The sequence below is a fragment of the Cnephaeus nilssonii genome (assembly GCF_951640355.1).
Source record: "Cnephaeus nilssonii genome assembly, chromosome: 9".
In the NCBI taxonomy this organism is placed as follows: domain Eukaryota; kingdom Metazoa; phylum Chordata; class Mammalia; order Chiroptera; family Vespertilionidae; genus Cnephaeus; species Cnephaeus nilssonii.
The window spans coordinates 4,370,408-4,393,369 of NC_137080.1; the positions used below are offsets into that span (position 1 = coordinate 4,370,408).

The window sequence follows — 22,962 nt, forward strand, 5'->3', positions numbered from 1 at the left end:
TCACCTGGGAGGACTCCCTCTCACCCGGGAGGCCGGGGTGTGTCCCCAGGTTCCTGGCTCAGGAAGCAGCCGTCTTTGTGCCCTTGATTCAGCCAAGGGTGGCCTGTGCTGCTCCCCCCGCCCCCCCCCCCCCCCCCCCCCGTGTCTTCATTGTGACGGAAAGGAGGCGCGGGCATTGGAAAGGGAAACCTGCCTCCCGCCTGGGAGTGAGGGGGGTCACCCTCAAGCTCTCTTATTAAAGCTTTTTCCCAGGAGTTTAGAGTTGAACGGCCTTTAAGTGGCTCCAGTGGGGCCTGGCCTTTGGTTCCTGAAGTGTGATGTGGCAGTTTCTACCTTTTCCCTTCAGCCAGGAACTCGGGAAGTGTGTTCAGATTCTGCCCTGTGCCAGAATTTTACGGTAACTTCTGAGATTGCCTGGGCTCTGGGAAGACACAGCCTCTGCCACTAAATGTTTTAACAGGCTCAGAATTTACGGAATATACCGATACCTCTTCCCTCCCTCCCACCGACTGAGGAGGACACAGGGGACCTATTTTCTGTCCCCTCCCCCCTCCCCACGGGCTGATGGTCAGCTAGGGAGCTGAGACTTGCCCAGTGGCCGTGAGAAGAGCTGGCCGCGTTGGTCATCTGTCACCCTCACACCAGGGCCCGGGGAGTCTGTCTGTACGTTCGTCCCTCAGCTCGGGGTGTTGGCTGGTCACTGCACGTGGTGAGGTGGGCAGCCATGCGGTGAGGTCAGGCTCCCGATGAAGCCAGGGGCGGGAGGAAAACGGAGGCCAGCCACGCAGGGCCTTCCTGGTGGCCGTGCTCGGGGCTTTGACTGTAAGGAGGAGCCCTGATCAGATCTGCCTTCTGGGGGGTCATTGCAGCTGCGGGGTGGGGGCAGGAGGAGGCAGGGGGCAAGAGCGGAGGAGGTAGACCATTGGAGGCGCCAGTGAGAGGTGATGGCATGGAGCAGGGTGGTGGTGGTGCAGGGGGAGAGTGGGCCCATGTGGGAGGTGATGGGCGGACCGGGTGATGGGTGGGTGTGCAGGGGCCGAGGGCGGTGCCGGCTACTTCTGGGGTCTGGCTTGCGTAACCGGCTGGCTGGTGGTGCCATGCACGGAGATAAGGAGCCTGGAGAAGGACGAGTGTGGAGGCCGGGGAGGGTTTGGTTGGTACAGGCTGTTAGTACGCTGTGGCTGTGGTTGAACGTCCTTGCCTTCTTTCACAATCGTACCCTTACTCCCAAAGACGGACACGTGCCAGGCTGCGCTGCGGGGCCAGTTTATCCACAGGAGCTGGAAGGAGCCGCAGCAGCTTCCATTTCTCCCGAGGGCACGCACTCCGCACACGGAGTCCGAAGTGAGGGTGGAGCTGGGGCGAGTTCTTAGGCTTCGGTGGGGCCGGTTGCGTGGAGCCGGTCCCGGCCCGCACAGCGCTGCTGGGTGCCCGCCCCGGCCGGCAGGACCGGCGCCTGTGCGTCCCGGGAGCTCGGTGGGGGATGCTCCCAGAGTTGGGGACGGCGGATGTCCTCAGAAAGGCGGTCTGTGCATTCCTTCCTCTGGGCCCAGACCAGAGGGAGCCCTGAGGTGGGTGAGCCTGGGGGGTGGGCAGACCCCGGCTCCCGCGTGGTTGCGGGTTTCCGTTCAGGCCCACACTGTCTCGGGCGTGGGCGTGGGCGTGGTCCCTGGCGCTCTTACAGTGCCAGCCTCCGCGCCATGGTGCCCCATTGGCACTGGGAGTGAGTGGCTGGGGTGGGGGAGGACATAGCTGGGGGATCGAGCTCCAGAAGACGGCCCGCTAAGGGAGCGCCCTGCAGGGAAGCAGGGCAGAGCTTACTCCGGCAGGGCGGGCACCCAGTTGGGGTCCCTTGTAAAGGGGAAGGGAAGAGGGGCAGGCATCTCTGTTCAACGGCAGGGAAGAAAGCGATCCCGCCCCTCTTTCCTCTGTTCACCGTGGTCCTCCACACGGGCCTCTCGTTAGCTACTGTCCTGAATAATATTGTGATTTCTAACGAAATTTTGAATGACTTTATTAATACTTACAGTTTGGGAAAGCACAACGGTATTGTTATTCTTAGTGAATTATTATAATTTTTTTTTACTTAAAATTTTTATTTATTTTTTGTTAATCCTCACCCGAGGATATTTTTCTATTGAATTTTAGAGAGTGGAAGGGGGGGAGGGGGAGAGACAGAGATGTGAGAGAGAGAGACATCAGTTGGTTGCCTCCCCCACACATCCCTGCCAGCCTGGGATTGAGCTTGCCACTGAGGTACATGCCAAACTTTTTTTTTTAAGTCCTCACCCAAGGATATGTATTTTGATTGATTTGAAAGATAGATAGATAGATAGATAGAGAGAGGGAGAGAGAATGGTGAAAGAGAAACATCAGTCAGTTGCTTCCACCCTGACTAGGGATTGAACCTGCAACCTGGGCGTGTGCCCTGACTGGGAATCAAACCCGAAAGCTTTGGTGAACTGGGTGATGCTCCAACCAGCTGAGCCGACCAGCCAGGGAGATTCTTAGGATGACTCAGCACTCCCACTTTCTTAGTGTTCAGACATTTTAATTTGAATCTGAAGCAATGAAGTTCACTGCCTGCTTTCAAACCCAGTGAGTTCATTTTGAGTTATCCCTTATGGATTCCCCAAGTACTCCAGTTTTTAATTTAAGCACTAATTGTGTTTACTGCTACTAATTAAATGTGGGATATTTATTGGAGAGACCAGAAATTGAATTATTTTTCTTCTAACATACCAACCATGCCTGTAGACATAAAGAATAAAGATTTTATTCTAGACTTCTGTAGATAGTTTAAAAAATCATTGTGTTATAAGGTGGCTTAGAGACTTTTGATTAAAATAAAATGGTTAATATATAGTAAATATATAGTTAATATATTTTTGCAAATACAAATGTAAAGAGCCATATAAAGAACAGTTTCATAATCAACTACCTACCTGTACTTGGGCAAGCCATTTCACTTCTGTGAGTCAATTTTGTCATCTGTAAAATGGGAGTAAAGTTTTTAAATGAAAAGAATGTTACATAAGATAAACTGACACAAAGCTGGTATTCATAACATTCAGGCAATTTCTCTTGAGCTGCTGTAAGCGTTGTATATTTCTTGTGTAGCTTTTCCCCCCTGGAACTTTGTTTTACAAACTTCATTGTAACCTGTAGCTAAAACTAAGGATTTTCCTTCCCAAGTTGCTATAAATCAGGTAATGTTTGTCAGTAGACCTTCCAAGGAAAACAGCCATGTGAAATGTTTGGGTTATTTCCTCTAGCGCAGCAATTTCCAACCTTTTTCATTTCATAGCACACATAAGCTAAGTACTAAAATTCCGTGGCATACTAAAAAATATATTTTTGGCCAATATAACAAAAAATAGGTATACTTTTGATTTATTCACACCAGGTGGCTATTGTTGTGTTGGCTGTTGCCATTTTTTAATTTGGCAATCTAAGGGAAAAAAGTCAATGCCCCTGGTTAAAGAGTCAGTCCTGCAGCTCACGAGTGTGCCGTGGCACACCTGCTGAAAATCGCTTCTCACCTTTACCTGCTTCTCATCCTCTGTCTTCCAGTTGTCAGAATTCCCTTGTGGTTCACATGGACTCCTTCCTTACTGTTGAAGCCCTGTTATATGTCATTTTGTGCTAGGTGCTGAGGCTATAAAAATAAAGAAGATAGGTTTGCCTTTAAGGGATTCTCAGTCTAATAGGGTAGTCAGACAGGTAAACAAAGAATGGCAGGACAGGGTGATAAGTGTAGTAAAAGGGGTACACACCTAAGAAGATCACATTGTGCCCCGGAGAGCCAGGAGGCCTCCCAGCTGGTGAGATGCCTAGTTGGGTGTTGAGGGATGCATAGGAGCTCACCAGTGCACAAGGGCAGAAAGGCATTAAGGTAGTAGCAGTGGTCAGTTCTGTTTTTCTTTCATTATGAATCACATTCCCTTTTTTTTTTTTTAACGCCTTGAGGATTAATGGTATTGCTGTTTCAAAGGAAATGAAAACTGCGTTAACACAATTATCTTTTTAATCTAATGTATTTGAGAAAAACTTTAAAAGCAAAATGAAAATTAAGATCTTGGCCTAACTTTTATTGATAAACCGAGGAACAAATACCACCTGAGGGCAAACTGCAGTACCAAATAGATCAGATTCTGCTTACCTTTGGTTAAGTTTGAAGTCTCTTTCCATATTCTAATTTTCTTTTCTATTTTTAAAATTTGTCATAACAGATATTGTAAATAATTGTTTTTACTCTAGGAGGGGGTAGGCAAAGGCCAAGTCTGGCTGTGGCTTGTTTTTTATGGGTTCCCAGATAGAAATCATTTTTACGTTTTTAAAAGTTGTTTAAAACAACAAGAACAATAATACGCAACATGTACCAATTTGGCCTGCACAGCCCCAAATATTTTTTATCTGGCCCTTTGCAGAAAAAAATTGCCAGCTTCTGCTTTAGGACAAAAATAATTGTTAAACATTTGTTGTACCTTCTATATATTTTATGACTGAGCTAATAGTTTCTGGAAGCAGATTCACTTCACTGTTTCTAATTTTAAAAAATCACAGGCTCTGGGCCTGGACGTGCATTGGGAAAGCCCTCCCAGGCCGCTGTGGTGCTGAGGTCGGGTTTGAAGCGAGGCCGGGTCCTGGCGGCCTTGTTTCTCTAGGGAAAGTGGCAGCATCCGTGTCACGCTTGCTGAGCCCCGTTACAAGGACAGGTTTTGGGCATGTGCTGAAAGAGCAGTTTGTACCTGATATTTGAGCTGGAAGGTGAATGTTACATAAATGAGTTGCCTTTCTATCACTGACCATTTAAAATTAACTTTTGACCTACCAGAGTGTATGAATTTCTGACTATAGATGGTTTTATATCAATCCCTAATTTAGCTTAACAATGTTAATCAGCTTAACAATAACCCACAACTGTCGGACCAACTATCAATCCCTAATTTAGATCACTCTATCTAAAATAGGGCCCCCTCACTGTCCACCCTGTACCCCGCTTTATTTTACTTCATAGAACTTACTTCTACCTATAACAGTGTTAGATATTGTTTCTTTGCCTTCTGTCTTTTCTGACTGCAAGAGCGAGAAGTATAGTGCGTGGGCGGGGGTGGGGGGAGCGTTATCTGCTCTAGAGCAAACTTTGAATTCTTGCTTTTTTGGCAGATGAGTAGAGGGAGGGAGGCTGACCCAGTGGGGAGACATGCTGCCTCTAGTGGGTGCCGGGGGGCCCGCGTCTCCGCCTCCCTGGGCCCTGCTTCCTCTCCTGGGACGGCCTCCGAGGTTCTGATGAGGCCCACGCACAGGGACAAGGGGGCACGGGGACGCTCCTGGCCCGGGCCTGGCACTCTCCTGTCACCACAGAGGGCAGAGGAAATGGGAGCTCGACTTGTACCTACGAGATTCTAGTCTGACGGGTAAACTGTCTTCCTCAGGGTGGCTTAGCCTCACAGCAGTGGGTGTTCACCTGCCTTTTGTCCTTTTGTCCCCTAATGCACGTCACCCACATCCTACCTACATTCACTCAGCAGATAGGGCACCGGCTGTGCGCCCGGTGTTTAGGTCCTGCAGGTGCTCAGGCGGCTAAGACAGGGTCGGGATGCTGGTCGGGATGAGGGTCGCTGCTGTCGGCCTCCATCCCGGCTGTGCGAGCGGGGGAGGCGCTTCGTTCTTCCTCGCACTCCTCGTTGGGTCCAGAGGTAAAACCAGTGACTTCTGAGTGGGCAGAGCGTGACGCGCTCTTGTCTGTTTTTGTTCCTGGCCGGTCACTCTCACATCGCTCAGGGCCGAGGCGATGGCTCCGAGAACGTGCTCCCCCCGTGCTTGGTGGGAGCGCGCCGCCTGCTGTATCCGCGTGGGCTCCGTCATCGCTCGGGCCCCGGGTCAGGGAGCTCGTTCCTTTTGAGAGGAGGTGCGCCATTGCTGCGTCTAGAGATTCTGGGAGAATAGTCTCAGCAGGACGTCCAGCCTGTCCCTTATGCTTTCTGAGAGCAAACTGAGAAAAGCTTAGGACGTGAGTATTAGGAGCAGCGCCTCTGAATGTTCGGTGTGTCAGCACAGTGCTGGTCCTCAGATTCTCATGGCCTTGGTTAAATGATTACGGATGTGGCTTCTTGTTGTTGAAGTATCTGCTTACATAACACATTGCTATTTGGGTGAGACTTCTAAGTGGGACTTAGGTGGGGAGACGGGGTGGGGAACCCTTGATGTTTATTAACAAACTGGCCGAACAGGGCAGTTTGGAAACGCAGTGTGATGACAAGGCTGCGAAGTGCATTCCGTGACCTGAACAAATCCACCGTAAAGAGGTGTTTTGGCGGCAGTGGGGGCATTGAATACTGACTATATTTTAAATATTAAGGACTAGTTCTGAGTTAGGTTGGAAATAATAATGGTATGGTGTGTGTCCGTTCGGGCCACATACTGGTGTTCTTACAGGTGAAATGATACATGTGACGGCCTTAGAATATGCCAGTGAACTTTTTTAAGGTGGTAGGAAGTAGATGAATCAAGAATGCTGGGAAGTTCATGGTGTCAGGGCTGGATGAAGAAGACACGGGGGCTCCTTATACTGTTTTCTCTATTTTTTGAGAATGTTTCCAATTTTCCAAAATAAAAAGTTTGTTCCCTAAAAGCACATAAGGGTGAAAGGAAAAGATGCTGTCACGTTTCCAGGTCACCAAATGCTGGAGTCTGGTGGGAGGGGACGCGGGAGGAGGGGACGGCTCCTTCCCCTGGGTCTGGCCCACCCTGCCCCCACCTACCCACGGCTCCTCCCTGGGTCCCTGGAGTCGAACCAGGGTTCCTTGGAGACCTTTTGTGTCCTGGTCAGTGAGGGGCTGCTTTAATTCCACTGGGCCATCTCGCCCTCCGCACACGCCTTTTACTAAAGGAGATGTAGCCGGACTGTGACACCGTGTAAATTAAACGTGTGTGTGTGTGTGTGTGTGTGTGTAACAGCGTAAGTCAGGTACACCAGGTGGTTTAAAAGCATGTGATGGACGAGGTGTGCTTGTTGAAGCAGGTTTTGTGAGCTTGCTGATGGAGTGTGGGTCTTCTCCCCACTGCAGGCGTGCAGCACACAGAGCTGCTTGTTCCCAGCCAGGCCCTCTCACTCGTGTTCCCACGATCTCTGGGAGGGGAGGGGGCGGGGGAGAGTGCTGTGACCCAGCTGGAAATAGGTCATTATCTCAATAGCCGCCTTCTCAGAGCTGAGATTCTGCAGAGGCATAATAGATGTGAGGCCTGGCCGCGGGGTTCATGCAGCCACTCTGGGAGATCCGTGTGCAGCCTGCGAACGCTGGGCCTTCCCAGGACCAGAGCTGCAGGGCAGGCGGTGAGGGTCTGCACCGCACACAGGTCTTGGAGCCATCAGGAATCATGTGCAGTTATAATCCCGTCCGGTGTAACAGACTTGACTGTGACACAGTGTAAATTAAACGGGGGTGTGTGTTAACAGTATGGTGGTTAAAAGCATGTTTTACGGAAGTTAGCTTATTCGAGCAGATTTTGTGAGCTTGCTGATTCAGTGTGGGTCTTACTCCCCGTTTTTGATAGACGGCAAAAGTAAAGACTTCTTGGTCAAGTTCACATACATCTTGTCTAGCCTTCTTATAGGAGAAATGTTCTTTAACACTGTGATCTAACTAGGGGCAAAGATTTATATCAGAAATGGCACAAGAGTTAAGTGTGGCTTATTTTATATATCCTTCCTTAAAACAACAGGTTAGCAAAGCAATTACCTTGTTTTGACATTTTCATTCTTTCATAGCCTCACCCCCTGCCCCCCCCCCCCCCCCACACACACACTCACACTAGTTAGAAAAGAAAGACTCTTGACAGACTTCTAAATTTACAAAGAAAACAGTCCATTCCAGGTGGGTAGTGAAGTTTAGTCTATGTCTTTAATTTCCTATGTTTTATGAGCCTAGAATGAAAAACCATTGTAGCATGTGGTAGTCATGCTGGCCCTATCCCGTACTTTGTCTTTTATGGGATCCTAAGCTTGTGGATATAATTACCCTCCCTTTTCAGGGAACTAAATTGGGGCTGAAGTATGTATGACACAGCTAGTAAACCTGAAATCAATGTTACAGAATCAAGACTTCCAGCTTATTAGATAAAGAGAAAGTGACCTTGAAGGCAGATTATCTGTTTCTGAAAGGGAATCGTTTCTTTTGCAGAACATAGTGTTCTTTGATTATTCCCTTTCTCTTTCCTACGTGAAGGGTGTCCGAGCCTTCTAGTTTAGTCCCCACGTTAAAGTTACACAGGCCCTGGCCGGTGCGGCTCAGGTGGTTGGAGCGTCGTCCCATGCACTAGAGGGTCGCAGGTTTGATTTCTGGTCAGGCCACTTATACCAGGTTTGCCAGTTTGATCCCCTAGGGCAGTGGTCGGCACACTCATTAGTCACAGAGCCAAATACCAACAGGACAGCGATTGAAATTTCTTCTGAGAGCCACATTTTTTAAACTTAAACTATATATAGGTAGGTACATTGTTTTTTTTGTTTGCTTTTTTAATATATTTTATTGAGTTTTTACAGAGAGGAAGAGAGAGGGATAGAGAGTTAGAAATATCGATGAGAGAGAAACATCGATCAGCTGCCTCCTGCACACCCCCTACTGGGGATGTGCCCGCAACCAAGGTACATGCCTTTGACCGGAATCGAACCTGGGACCCTTGAGTCCGCAGGCCAACGCTCTATCCACTGAGCCAAACCGGTTTCGGCTGTAGGTACATTGTTATTAACTTAATTAGGGTACTCCTTCAATCGCACTGTCCGTGCGCGCCTGCGCGTGGTATTTTGTGGAAGAGCCACACTCAAGGGGCCAAAGAGCTGCATGTGGCTCGAGAGCCGCGGTGTGCCGACCACTGCCCTATGGGACCCCCTACGGGAAGCAGCCGGCAGATGTGTTTCTCGCATGGATGTTTTTCTCTCCCTCTCCCTTCCTCTTAGAAAAACCCAGTAGCGTTGCTCACACAGTGTAGCCATTGCCAGTGTGGAAGGCAGGGAGTGAGCCTTCGCCCTGGAGCAGCACACACTGTTCCCAGCACGGTTTACTGGAGAGGGAGCTGAGCCTCTTCTTAATGCCACTGCTGAGAAAGTGCCTTCTAGCTCCGAGGTCGAGATTTCCCGGTTATAATGAGTACAGACAGGACTGGTTTGTCCGCTTTGTGTATTGTTAAGAGCCTTGGCTGACAGGAAGTGGGTCTGGGGGCAGGAAGTGGCTTACATTCAGAGGCAAAAAGAGCTGTTTAGAAAGATTTGGGATTTCATTACATGTTCTTGAAATTTATGGGCTGAATGTTGGTTGACTGGGCACTTCCTTCTTAGGCATAATTTTACCTAAGTTTTCACCCTGGAATTTGGAAATACAGACATTTCAAAAGTTTAAAACCATTGACTATATTGAGAGATACAACTTTAGGAATAATGTTTAAGAGCTATACAAATATAAATATTTTTAGAAGCTGATTACCAGAAGTTGAGAAAGTTGTGTTAACCTTTCTGGGCCTCAGTTTCCCCAGTGTTTGAAAGAAGGGGTTCAGGCTAGGATGACTTGATACCTCTCACCAAGCAATCCCATTTACTCACTCTACAAAAACAGTTGCACCTTGTCACTGTTTTCCTTGTTCTACTTAAAACATACTAGAGGCCCGGTGCACGAATTCGTGCACTGGTGGGGTCCCTCGGCCTGGCCGGTGATCAAGGCCTATTGGGGGGCCGGCTGGCAGGGGGGAGGGACTACGGGATGTTGGCCGGCTGGCCAGGGGAAGGGGCCATGGGAAGTTGGCCTGCCGGCCCACCCGATTGGGGCCCGGGAGGAGGGATCGCAGGAGGTTGGCTAGATGGTTGAGGGGAGGGGCCGTGGGGGGTTGGTTGTGGGAGCGCACTGACCACCAGGGGGCAGCTCCTGCATTGAGTGTCTGCCCCCTGGTGGTCAGTGCGCATCATAGTGACTGGTGGTTCTGGTTGTTTGGTTGTAAGGGTCGCTTAGGCTTTTATATCTATAGATACACTTATAAAACATAAAAGAGGTGGGTGTAATGGGTGTCATGATGTTGGTTACATTTTTATTTTGGCCTCTCTGTTCTTAAAATGTTAAACAACCCACATGAGACAAGTGATTTGGAAATTCCAAGCCTGGCTTTCATGTTGATACTCTGCCCTGTTGTTATCTACTGCATATTAAGAATTGAGCTGTTAAGTTGTAAGCTTAGCTTAAGGGTGGAGGAGAGAAGCTCAGGAAAGGAGGTGGGGTGTGTAGAGTTAATTTTCATGATTACGTTACCCTCTAAATTCCTCAGAGTGCTGTGAAATTCTCTGCGAAATGAGGTCAGTGCTCTCTGGGTAAGAGGCACCCCACCCCCGTTCCTCCAAGTTAGAGTTTACACTCACACTTCCTAAAACTAAATAAATAAGGGCTGTGCTTAAACTGAAGCAAGAAACTCAACCAAACAACTCCCTGGTTTGAGGCCAGTTGGCTCATTTGAAGTTGAACTGCACTTGGGCAAACACTGACCAGTGACTGTCTTTCTGCACCCATCAGAAGGAAGGGGCGGGAGGCCGGACTGCTCTGTTCAGAAGGGTGATGACTTCGCTGGAGGCAGAGGCTGCAGGTGCATTCAGTTTCCTGATAGATGCTCCCTGCAGGGAGCGCCATTCCTGGAACTGTCGCTCCAGCTCGGATTTTCCTGACGGAAGCACCGCCGTCATGAGGCGTGGGGTTCCCTGGAGCTCTGTGCTGGGCACCAGGGACCGAGAGCGGCTAACCCGGCATCGCGAAGGCCTGCTCAGCAACTTTCAGTCCCTCGTGTTCCCAGAACTAGCGTGACTGCCCGTCCGTGACCCCTCGGCGAGTTCTGGGATTGACCGAGACGGGCCAACACTTTGACCTTACTCACAGGCGTCGCCACAAGTGCACTCTTGTCATCTCTAACATTGATGGCTTTATTATTCCCATCAGAGGCCATAAAACTAGAATATTGCCCTGGTGTTACATAATTACCTGAGAACTCTATCGGACACGAGTTCTGGAGTGGCCCACCGTCCTGTCATTGTCGGGTTGTTACGCTGCAGACAATGATGCCGGGACTCTTCCCGAATTGCCTCACATTTTTGTTATTTTTTAAATTATTATTTTTTAAATATGTTTTATTATTTTTACAGAGAGGAAGGGAGAGGGATAGAGATTTAGAAACATCGATGAGAGAGAAACATCGATCAGCCACCTCCTGCACACCCCCTACTGGGGATGTGCCCGCAACCAAGGTACATGCCCTTGACCGGAATCGAACCTGGGACCCTTTAGTCCGCAGGCTGATGCTCTATCCACTGAGCCAAGCCAGTCAGGGCCATTTTTTAAAAAAATATATATTTTATTGATTTTTTACAGAGAGGAAGGGAGAGAGATAGAGAGTTAGAAACATCGATGAGAGAGAAACATCGACCAGCTGCCTCCTGCACACTCCCCACTGGGGATGTGCCCACAACCAAGGTACATGCCCTTGACCGGAATTGAACCCGGGACCTTTCAGTCTGCAGGCTGACTCTCTATCCACTGGCCAAACCGGTTTCGGCCATTTTTGTTATTTTTAATTACACATCTTTTTACAAGATTTGTGGAGCCAGGTGACCAGTTTCCTTTGGCATCTGCAAGTTTCCCTAAGTCTGACCAGCCAGTCTCTACACCTTCACTCAGTGTCTTTAGAACCTTGAAAGAGAAAAGATCAAATGATGTGATTGGGTATAATTTCAACTTAAGATTCAGAAGAGCTGGAAAGAAAGGAAGAGCAATATTATGTCATTATCCATTTGTTTACAGACCTGCCAGGGGGCTAACTTACCAGTGAAATATGTTTATACTGTTATTCCACTGGCTCTGAAGGTCGAGAAACCTCAGGAAGTCTGGTGTTAAGAGCTAGAGCTTAGACACGTATCCCTGGAATTTCTAACTTTGAAGCCAACCTGCTCTGGGCACATGGGGACGCGTGGCTGCTGCTGGTGGTGGGAGCGGGACCGCTGCCTCCCAGCTCTTGCCGGACGAGCCGTGCTGGTGTCTTTGCCGGTGCGGTATCGTGTTAATGTGGACTGCACTGCATGTAATGAAAAATCGTGTGTTAGGACCACATTTCCATTTTACTGGTCTTCTCTCTGTACAACGGTTTCAGTATTTTGATAAATACCTTCCATTAGCACCATACTGGTTTTATTTTGGCTGCTCTATCCTTAAAAGAATTGTGTGGTACTGGGTGGTTTGTGGACGGCCTCTCTTGGATAGAAGTTGGATGCTTCTATGTGTTTGCTGGAAACGATAACAATGTAAAATATGGTCACTGGGTTTCCAGTGGCAACTACTTTCGTATAATCGTGGTGTGTGTGTAAACAGTGCTACTGGGGGCAGCATTGCACATTTAACAAGACAGAGTCTCCTCCTATATAATAAAAGTGTAATATGCAAATTGACCGAATGGTGGAATGACCGGTCGCTATGACACGCACTGACCACCAGGGTGCAGATCCTCAATGCAGGAGCTGCCCCATGGTGGTCAGTGCACTCTCACAGGGGGAGCACCGCTCAGCCAGAAGCCGAGCTCACGGCTGCCAAGCCCAGTGGTGGTGGCGGGAGCCTCTCCTGCCTCCACTGCAGGCGGGAGGTAACGAGTTAGGGGTCCCAGACTGTGAGAGCCCCGGACTGGGAGGGGGATGTCTGACTGCTGGCTTAGGCCCGATCCCTGGCAGGCAGACATCCCCCCGAGGGGTCCAGGACTGTGAGAGGGTGCAGGCTGAGCTGAGGGACCCCCCTCAGTGCACGGATCTCGTGCACTGGGCCTCTAGTTCTGTATAATAGATAGAAACGAAGTTAACCTTTAAATAGCAGCTATTGTTGTGACACCCGAGAAAGGGTGGGTGAAATGGAAAAGAGCTGAAAAGCAAACCAGTGGCTTTGGGGCTTTCCGACTTCGCCTTCCGTGGCTGAAGCCGCATGGCTCCATTTCCACACGGAGCGGCGGAGGCTTACGGTCGGGGTGATGTGTCACAGGGTCGTTACTGTTAGCCAGCATTTGTGAAAGTGACCGCCGTGTGACCGCTGTGGGTCTCGCTAAGACTGACTGACTGAGGGAGAGTGTTGTTCATGGAGCCTGGTTTTTATCTTTCTCAAAAGTGAGGCGCTTAGGATCCAGAGAGAGCACTGAATAGGGAGCCAGCTGTTGGGTACAGAATTTCATTGAGGAAAACGTGCCTCTGCGAGCTGGGTGTGCACCCGGGGCTGAGAGGGACCCCGAGTGAGATCCTTCCGGATGCAGCGCACACGGCGGCGGAAGCCTGCCCGCTGAGCCGGCCTGGTCCCTGAGAGCGGGGTGCTGGGCGTGGTCCCCCCGGGACCTGGGAGAGCGGGAGACTCGGGGCCCGTTCCAGCCCCTGAGGCCGGCCGGTCTCTGCAGGCTCTGCCGTGACTGCGTTCCGGGGCGGCCCTGCCTCAGAGGCGGCGCAGGCGGAGGGCAGGGGAGGCGCTGCCACTTCCAGTGGTCGGCACACTCATTAGTCAACAGAGCCAAATATCAACAGGAAAACGATTGAAATTCGTTTGAGAGCCGAATTTTTTAAACTTAAACTTCTTCTAATGCCACTTCTTCAAAATAGACTCGCCCAGGCCGTGGTATTTTGTGGAAGAGCCACACTCAAGGGGCCAAAGAGCCGCCGTTTGCCGACCACGGGCCTAGGCCTTTCCCCAGGAAGCGGAAGCAGATGGCGGTGATCGGAGAGACGGGGTTTGGTGCTTGGCACCCCGGCACTTAGGTGTAGAGCGGGAGGCCCCGTCAGCCCCTGCTTGGGGTGTCGGGGGAGAGTGTGGTTTGCGGGGGGAACCCTGCCCCAGGGCCTGGTTCTCGCCTCTGCTCCCCGCGCCGGCCCCGCGTGAAGAGGGAAGTCGCTAGGGTCCGGCGACGGACATTCCTCAGGGCTGCAGGAGAGCAGGGGCAGGTGGGATCGGGGTTCCACTGGGTTCCATGAGCTTGTCGGGCAGCGGGCCTCTTCCCGAGAACACAGAGCGTTTTCCTTTACAACCGGAAGACAGTGAACTTCCACTGAATTTTAGTTTTTAAAATTTACTTTCTTTCATCATTGTTTCCCCCTAATTTTTTCTTACCAATTTGACCACAATGATGAAAGAAAGTAGAGAGACAAAAGTGACTCACCCAGGCAGTGGGATGCTCTGGGGCAGAAGAAAGGACTGGAGCCCTGACAGGCTAGGGCATGGATGAATCGGGAAAACATGCTAAGTGACAGAAGCAAGCCACAAAACCCCGTTCTGTTCCCAGGAACTGTCCAGAGGAGGGACGTCGGTGGAGACGGAAGTGGGTTGTGGGCGCCAGGGTAGGTGGGAGGAGGAGCAGGAGGTGCTGATGGCCACGGTTTCTCCCGGGTGACGGAATGTTCTAAAATTAGGTCCTGGTGCGGTTGCGTAACTCTGCGAATATGCTAAAAAGCCACTGAATTGCTTACTTTAAACGGTCAAATATTGTTGTAAGTTATATTTCCAGAAGGCTGTAATTTTAAAAGTACGCAGCAACTCGACATGAAGAAGAAAATACAATGTTGCCTGTGATTTTTCATTAAGTGCCCCAAACAGGCATCCGCGGTGCCGTCTCACGCGGGGCTCTCCGAGGGGCGGTCTCCTTGCCGGACCCCTGCGTCCTTCCCCCTGGGGGCGAGGGTGGGGACCTGCTCCCTCTCGGCCTGCTGAGGATCTGAGCGGCCTATCCACATACCTGAAAGCTGTTCCAAGCTGCTGGAGTGGCACCTTCGGAAGAGGCTGGAATGTTGGGAGCGGCGCTGACATTTGCAGTGATTGTGAAGGTCAGGCTCCCAGTGTAATCTCCGTGCCGGGCTCTGCGCCGGCGCGTTTCTGAGCAGACGCACGTCTGATAACGGGGACCAGTCTTACCACCAGGCACGGCCTGGAGCCACACTCAGGCTGCCCCTGGGTTCCCTGTACTTTCACGTTCTCCTGGCTTTGGAGGAGCTCACAGGACAGGCTCCCGCCGCTGGCACGCCACGGAGCCTTCCCTCCTGTCTTGGTCGTCAGTTCTGTAAAAAGTCTGACGGGAGAGGTCATCTTAAACCCCGTGCAAGTGTGTCAGGAGGAGGTGGGCACCTCCCAAAGGCAATATCGCCAAGTATTTATTGACCAAAATGAGGAAAAGGAGAAAGGGAGGTCATTTGACAGCCAGCAGTTCAGCCTTCGGCGTGGGTTAGAAGTCAAAGGTACTTCAGGGTCGCTCAGTGTGTTCTGTACAGGCTCCTGGGAGTTTAACACGTTAAGCTGGGAAGACTCATGTTTTCACATGAGGGGCTGGTCCTCGGGGTGGTCCACGGAAAGGGAAGGCTAGGCAGAGCCACCTGGGAAACAGACTGGGCCGTCCTGGGGTTTCACAGTGTGCATTAGCACAGCAGACACTCAGAGCCTTTCAGCTAAAGGAGGAAAAAAGAAACGGAGCCTTAGCTTCTGCATCCCCTCCCCCAGAGCATCCCCTCGCTGTCCCTCTTTGCCTTCAGGCATTTAGCAGAGAACTCAGCCGCCGACTTGGCTCAGGTGATGTTTGAGTTACAGGATGTGACAGGTGGAAGAGCCCTTACAGATACACTTGCTTCCCGGTCACAGACTTGATTCTACACCGCGGCCTGCCGGGCAGGGCTTGGCTGGGGGGCCCAGGTCTGTCGGTCTCATGATGGCTCAGCTGGAGGGAGGGAGCAGAGGGGACAGGGGGGTTATTTTGTTTAGTGGGGTGAATTGTTATTGGGTGTTTTAAAAAGAAGATTGGGCTTAAACACTTGTAATTCTCTTTGTTAGAAAGAGAAGTCGCTGCATTGCAGCAGGAAAGCCTGTGGCCCTGTCTCCGGCCAGGAGGGTTACAGCCCCTGCAGGGGGTGTGCCCAAGGCTGAGCTTCCTTTTGTCGGGAAGCAGTCTCCTGGCCGCCTGCTGATAGTGTCCCCTCCGAGTTATTTTCTCAGGGATCCTCCCTGCATCCCCCCGCATCCCCTTAGGAGTCGGCCGGGACTCTCAGTTCTTGCTCTGATCCTCTCCCCCGGCCGCTCTGGACTCTCGGCCTCAGGACTCTCGGCCTCACATTTCCGAGCTGGAAAGGACCTCGAGCATGTAGTCCAGACCTTCTTTTGCACATAAGGGGCTGAGTCCTCAGTGGGTTGCAGCGCCAGGTCTCGAACCCAGGCCTCCCGGCTGCCCTGCTCCTGCCTGCCCATCAGTGATTTGGGCAGTCCTCAAGCCACTTGAGTGGCTTAAAAAAAATACAGGTTCTTGGGCTGAGGCCCAGAAACTCAAGTGTTTGTAAAGCTGCTCTGGGGAGCCTAACGGCTGGTCCCATTCGCTGTGTGACAGCTACTTGAGTCCATCTCTGTGGGTTAAGTCAAGTGGCTCAAGGGCAAGGGAGGTCTGACTCCTCTCCGACCCCAGTGACCCCCATGGGGTCAGTATCCCAGCAGGCATTTGGCCGGGGTTTGTAGAGCACATGAGCCTCACAGGATGCAAGGTGCCCACGGGCTGGGGTGGGCTGGGAGCAGCAGAATGCTGCCGTCATGGTTCAGAGGTGTGTAGTGTGGTAGCTGAGCTGACCCCTAATAACAGCAAATACAATTTCTTAAAGAGTGTAGATTATTAAGCAGAGGGAGGGTAGAGTCTGACAATTAAGTTTTCGTTATCTTCATTAACTAAGGCAAAGGAAATTTTATGTGTTGAATCCTGATATTCAATAATATGCACTATATAGTCAAGAGACCTGGAGCAAAATACCTGTGAAATTCTAGTCATTCATGAAACACACACACACACACACACACACACACACAACAACAACAACAACAACAACAACAACAACAACAAAACGTGCACAGCATTTTGCTTAAATTTAAGAAGTTTCACTGGCCAGTTTTCTTGTTTTGTTCTGTTTTTAGGCATTTGTCTCTTGCATATACTGATATTCTAGTAAGAGGTCAGAAACTTACCTCTCCTACTGAAGTAAAAATAAAAATGCAGCTCACCTATTAAGCTAGCTACTGTGTGGGGCAAAAAAAGCATTTTCTGCTGAATATGGTCAGTGTGAAAATACACTCATTGGAGCCTCATTTTCCTTGAGGGGTTCGGGCCTGTTCAGCACCAGCTTTTCCTGACTGTGTCTAAGATAAGTCGTTTTATTAGAAAATTCTGACATAGCACATAGTTGTAGAAAGACCCAGTTTTTTAAAATGGGTTGAGGGCTAACTTCACTCCCACATGTAAAGGTATTTGTGAATTCCCATTATAAAGAGCGGAGTAGGATGAGGTCTGGTGCCTTACATGTGCTGACACTTTAGACCTCACAATGTGACTCTGTGTCTGAGCTTCAGTGGAGGAGCATTTGGAAGGAGACATGAATTATTAAATTACACCGTCAACCACATGGTTCTGCATGTGTATATGGGGCAGGGGGTACATGAGCAAAATTAAACTTTAATGATCACCACCCCCCGAACAAGACTGAATGCTGAGAGGTTTTTAGTATGTGGGCAAGTCTCCGGGGGTAGATTTTCGGTGGCTAGCTGCTCTGCACACAGGCCCCCCGCCCCCCCCCCCCACGCCTGTGTGTGCCTGTGCCTCCTGCAGGGGACACTGCCTCTGAGGAGAGTGTGATCTAGCAGACATACCAAGACGCTGAGAATTGCAAAGCGCTTCAGGTTCCTGGACCTCTGACCTGTCGTGGGGCCACCCCCCGATGACGCATAACCCGCGACCCACCTGATCACCGGGCATTGCTCCTGTGAGCCAGCTTTCGGCCACGTGTCGAGCTCACCAAAACCAGTTGCTAAGCATGGAAACCTCACAACGGCTGGGGAAGGAGCTGGGGTTTAGATGTTTCCTTAATTTCCAAAGCCTAGTTTCTTTCAAAGCCCCTGGATAAGTGACCAAAACGTGTCTAGAAATGGTCCTGTTTTCTGAGTAAACGTTTTATTGGAACTTCCGATAGAAGTTTATGCTGATTTCAGCACATCATTCAGGATCCGTAAGCTGGGAACTGATTTCCGTCGTCGTCGTCGTCGTGAACATGGAGCTGTTGAACATGCTCGTGACTAAGACGGCACCTCTGTGCCTTTGTCCCGAGAGCACGTGGAGGTGTGTGGGTCCTTGGGGCCCCGCTGGCCATCCTGCAGGACTGGAGGTCGTCTTGCAGACGAATGCTGTGCTGCCCGAAGGCCAAGATCCCCTGTGAGAACACCGTAGGGTAACGACTAGTCAGGTGACACACACACCCTGAGGTCAAGCGGGCTGGCCACTGGTCACTAAGAGTTTATTCTTGTATTATTACTTGTTAATTACCTTATTTTCCATATGAACGGCAGTAAACCTACTTCTGCCCACCGCATCGATCCTCTGCCTTCCTCTCCCTTCCTGCCCTGGTCTGAATTCTCGGAGCAGGCTCGCCGCCCCCTGGTGCCTCACTTGGCTGTTGTGGGGTCAGTAGGAGATGGTGCGTGGGAAGTACACTAACCGTAGTCAGAGGGTTTTTGTAGAAAAAGGGCATAGACCTGAGTGTGAATGTGCCGTCCTCAAGGGAGGCCTGCATTCGGGCCCAGACTGCACACGCCGAGACGCATCAGTTACCTCCGTCAGCCTGGGACTGTGTGTGTGCATGTGTGTGTGTGTGTGTGTGTGTGTGTGTGTGTGTGTGTGTGTGGTGACAAGACTGATCATGGCTGTTGGAGAGGAACCACCTGCCATGTTGCTGAGGAGTGAGTGGAAGGCTCAGGAGAGGATTAAGAGAAAAGAATGCTGCCCTCGCTGGTGTGGCTCAGTGGATAGAGCATCGGCCTGCGGACTGAAAGGGTCCCAGGTTTGATTCTCGTCAAGGGCACATGCCTGGGTTGCCAGCTTGATCCCCAGTAGGGGGTGTGCCGGAGGCAGCCAATCAATGATTCTCTCTCTTCATTGATGTTTCTCTCTCTCTCTCTCCCTTCCTCTCTGAACTCAATAAAAATATATTTTCTTAAAAAGAGAGAAAAGAATGCTCGCTAAGTGTGATTTGTCCCTGTGTTTTCCAGATCAATGTCCGAGTCACCACCATGGATGCGGAGCTGGAGTTCGCCATCCAGCCGAACACGACAGGAAAGCAGCTTTTTGATCAGGTTGGTCTCTGTGAACTAAAGAGAGAGAATTCCCGTTTAGAAGAGAAACTTTTGCAACATCTGGGTCATTTTGTTTGCTAAGCACATTCCTTGGTGTGCTGCCTGCTTCTCTCCATGGAGCAGCCCGGTTCCCCTCCGCCGGGCTCACAGCGCTCTCCGGGCGGCCCTGCTCACAGCCCCGAGGCCACTTCAGGGGACATGGAAGGCTCAGCAGCCCAAGGGCGACAGGCCTGCCGGTGCCTGCGGGGTGGCAGCGTGCCACCTCCCCTCTCCCGGCTCTGCCGCACCCAGAACTCAGGCCGCCCTCTGCCCCCGGCTCTCGTGGCCACCTGGCTGCTTGCCACCGGTGTGGGGCTGGGGTGCAGTGGAGGTCAGACTCCGCCCACGGCCCCAGAGGACCCAGCAGGCCACGTTCCCGGGGACCTCCCCCCAGCTCTTTGTGACTGAGCTGGCTCAGACGCTCATCCCGGAGCTGGGCACAGGAGCCCGTCAGTTCCTGCGGGCGCTCCTTTCTGGCAGCCCCAAGGTGCGGGTGGATGTTGTCATGGGAACACCAGCACCCGCGATCGCTCCTGCCTGGGACAGCTCCTTGAGAGCAAGGTCTTCTTTCGGGGCTGAGGGAGTGCTGCTCGGGCCGAGGGTCCAGTGGGCAACAGGCCTGAGCTGTGCGTGCCTCTCTGAGGCCCCCGTGGGAGGGAAGCCATGTCCTCCACCCAGCGCCACCCCAGGAAGTGGAGTGGGCGCTGATGGGGGGACCTGGGGGTAAGGTTTTAGCAAATGTAGAATCTGCAGTGACTCCCCGCTGCTGGATGGACGTCCTCTCATCGCCCATTCCCTGTGCTGGGCCCCCCTGCCCCCCTGCAGCAGCCCCAGGGGTTTCAGGGTGACAGGCCGGCGGTGCCTGCGGGGGTGGGGACACACAGCTCTCCTGGTGCTGCCTGCCCAGCAAGGATCAGGACAGTTCCTGCTCAGGGTGGGGCTGGACTTAGGGTAAAATGCTAAAGGTTTCGCCTGAACGGGAATCGTGAAGTCGTTCCATGGAGCCAGCTGAGCTCCGGGGTGCAGACGGGGAGGAGGCCGGGTGCTGTTAGCTGTGCCTGCAGCCACCGTGTCCCCCAGTCACTGACAGTCCTGTCTTCAGTGAGGGCGGCTGGCCTCAGCATTTATCTGTAAAGCAGAGCTGGGAAGCTCTGTGGGAGGAGGTGGACGAGGCGGTGAGGTAGTCTGGCCCTCCTCTCCACCCCGTGAAGGCTCTGCAGTGACCGCAGCCCCTGGCCGGGCTGTGACTGGGTCCCAGTGCAGGGCTCTGGCTTGACGAGCGTGTCACAGGTCAGCAGCCACGCAGGAGGCGGGTCCCCTGACCAGCCGGGGCACTTGCCCGCCGCTGGCGTGCCGAGTGGCGAGGACAGAGTTCTGCTGTGGGACTGTGTGCCCAGTGTCCCCATCACCGGGAGTGGTTTTCAGCTGCTGCTTAAGATGGAGTGAGATAGACACGTCCCTGCCCTTTCCTTTCCAACGCCGCCCAGGCCGAGATAAAGGACCAGGCCTGCTCCTGTTCCCTCCCAGCGGGTCAGCCTGGCCTAGGCGGAGGACACTGAGGGATAGTGAGGTGCGTTTCTCTAGGGATGTCGGGTGTCCCCCGCGGAGGCGTAGGGTGGTTCTTAGGATGGACTGCAGAAAGGAAGGTCCTCCGAGTCCACACTGAGTGGCCAGGTTATGATGATCTGTGAATGCATCATAATCTGGCCACTCAGTGTGTGTATATACATATGTATATTAGAGGCCCGGTGCATGAATTCGTGCATGGGTGGAGTCCAGCCAGCGGGAGGGGACATGGGCGGTTGGCCGGCCTGCCTGCTGGTTGAACTCCTGGTCGAGGGGACAATTTGCATATTAGCCTTTTATTATGTAGGGTATACACTGAGTGGCCAGATGATTATGCGTTCAGAGATCATAGTGATCTGGCCACTCGGTGTACTTTGTCATTTTGGGACCGCCGTCAGGATGGAAGTAGGGCTGTGAGACACGGAGAGGGGAGTCTTCCTGGAATCTGTGGGAGGTTCACGTCATAAGCCGTGAGGCAGAGTAGGCACCAGGCTTTTTCACCAAGAAGGTGAAGTCTGGGCTCTGACCACGGGGGTTCCAGAGTCTGTGACGCTGCGGGAAGGGGCTGGCACGTCTGCCAGGCGGAGAGGACTCCGGGCTGTGGGCCTGAGCACCCGCAGGGGCTCCTGAGGGGGGGCGGGCCAGGCCAGGGCTGCGGTGGGGGGTGAAGGGAGAGACCGGATGGAGAGAGGGTGATTGCTGGAATGTGGGCTTTCTTGTGCAACTTTGAAGCAACCCAAGCAGGAAGGCAGGGCAGGTCTTATGTCCAAATGAGGAGGTGGAAATTCGCAGAAATAAGAAATCAGCGGCTTTGGGCATAGAAACTGTCTCTGAATTGGCTTTCTCCACACTTGGCTGCCGTGAAAACAAGACATCCGGTTTCATAAAAGACTTGGGAGGCGAGCACCATGTGAGGGTCGGACTTCTTTCCTCTCAGCCTCCTCTCATTTCGGGGAGCAGAGGGCGCAGATGAGCAAGGCAGTCCTGGGCGTGTAACGCACAGGCTCCTGGGCTCTCGCAGGCCTGTGTCCCCGGGCAGGAAGCCGACTCGGGAAGGAGTGTACGTGGCATTTCCAACTTGATTTAAGCGAGCGCTCCAGATCCCTGGTTCCTCATCGCTGGCGTGCGCAGTCTTTCCCTCTAAATGTGACAGGAGATGCATTTGAAGGGTAGGAAAGGGCCTTTCTCTTTGGAAGCCTAACGTTGTACGTCACGGGCTTCAGAACCGTCAGCTCAGCTCGGACTGGTCGTGATGGTGTCCCACAGGTGCCCGCAGCGGCACTTCTGATTCCGAGACCCGGTCACAGCTGGCAGGGACCACGGAGAGGTTTTTCTAGTAACACGGAGAACTTCCCAATGAAGGCCTCGCTGTGACCTGGGGGTGAAGTCTACCTCTGTGACAGAACAGGAAGTCTGGGCCTGTGTGAAGCCGAGACTCCCGCCCCCTCCCTGGAAGTGTGCCACCATCTGCCTGTCTGTCCCGGCTGCTGGCTCCCTGTGCCTGGACGCAGGGTCCCGGGCCAGCTGGCTGAGGCAGGGCAGCCAGAGGAGAGCCAAGCGCGGCCACGTCCCGCTCCTTCCCATGGGCACACCTGGCAGGTGACAGGCACACCGCGGCGCACGCTGTCACTGGCGTGCCCTGTGCTCGCTGTCACTCAGCAGTGACTCGGGAACGCATGATGGAGTTGAGGAGTAGGAGTGAGATTTTATAAGGTCTTAAGATTTTGTAAGATTTAATGTAAACCCAGAATCAGCTCCAGTTGATATTAAATATAAGTCGTTCATGGCTTTGGGGTGATGTAGTAGCCTGTGTGGGCTGGCTCAGTGTGACCAGCAGCCGGCACCTGGCTCCCTGCACCGTGACCACCCGTTTCTCATGGCGGTCCCTCCCTCCCTCCCTCCCTCCCTCCCTCTCTCGCAGGTGGTGAAGACCATCGGCCTCCGGGAGGTGTGGTACTTCGGCCTCCAGTATGTAGATAACAAGGGATTTCCGACCTGGCTGAAACTTGATAAAAAGGTAAATCAGAGTTAACTGTTTGCGCTGTTAACTGGGTGTTGGTCCTCCGCTGGCATTGAAGCTGGAGCACTTTACTTTGACTTTGATTTTTGTTCCTTTTTATTTGTGTAAAAGTGTTTACAGACAAACAGGTGGCAGGTTTCCAGTAAATGGGGG

The 22,962-nt window shown here is 52.0% G+C and overlaps 1 protein-coding gene across 1 annotated transcript in view; it reads left to right on the plus strand.

The window, feature by feature from the left end:
• Nucleotides 1–22,962, plus strand: part of EZR (ezrin) — a 44,081-nt gene that overhangs the window by 3,090 nt on the left and 18,029 nt on the right. Inside the window, exons 4-5 of the mRNA XM_079781064.1 lie at nucleotides 19,101–19,184; nucleotides 22,711–22,806. Coding sequence (XP_079637190.1) covers nucleotides 19,101–19,184; nucleotides 22,711–22,806 — 180 coding nt within the window. The remainder of the gene's footprint in view (nucleotides 1–19,100; nucleotides 19,185–22,710; nucleotides 22,807–22,962) is intronic.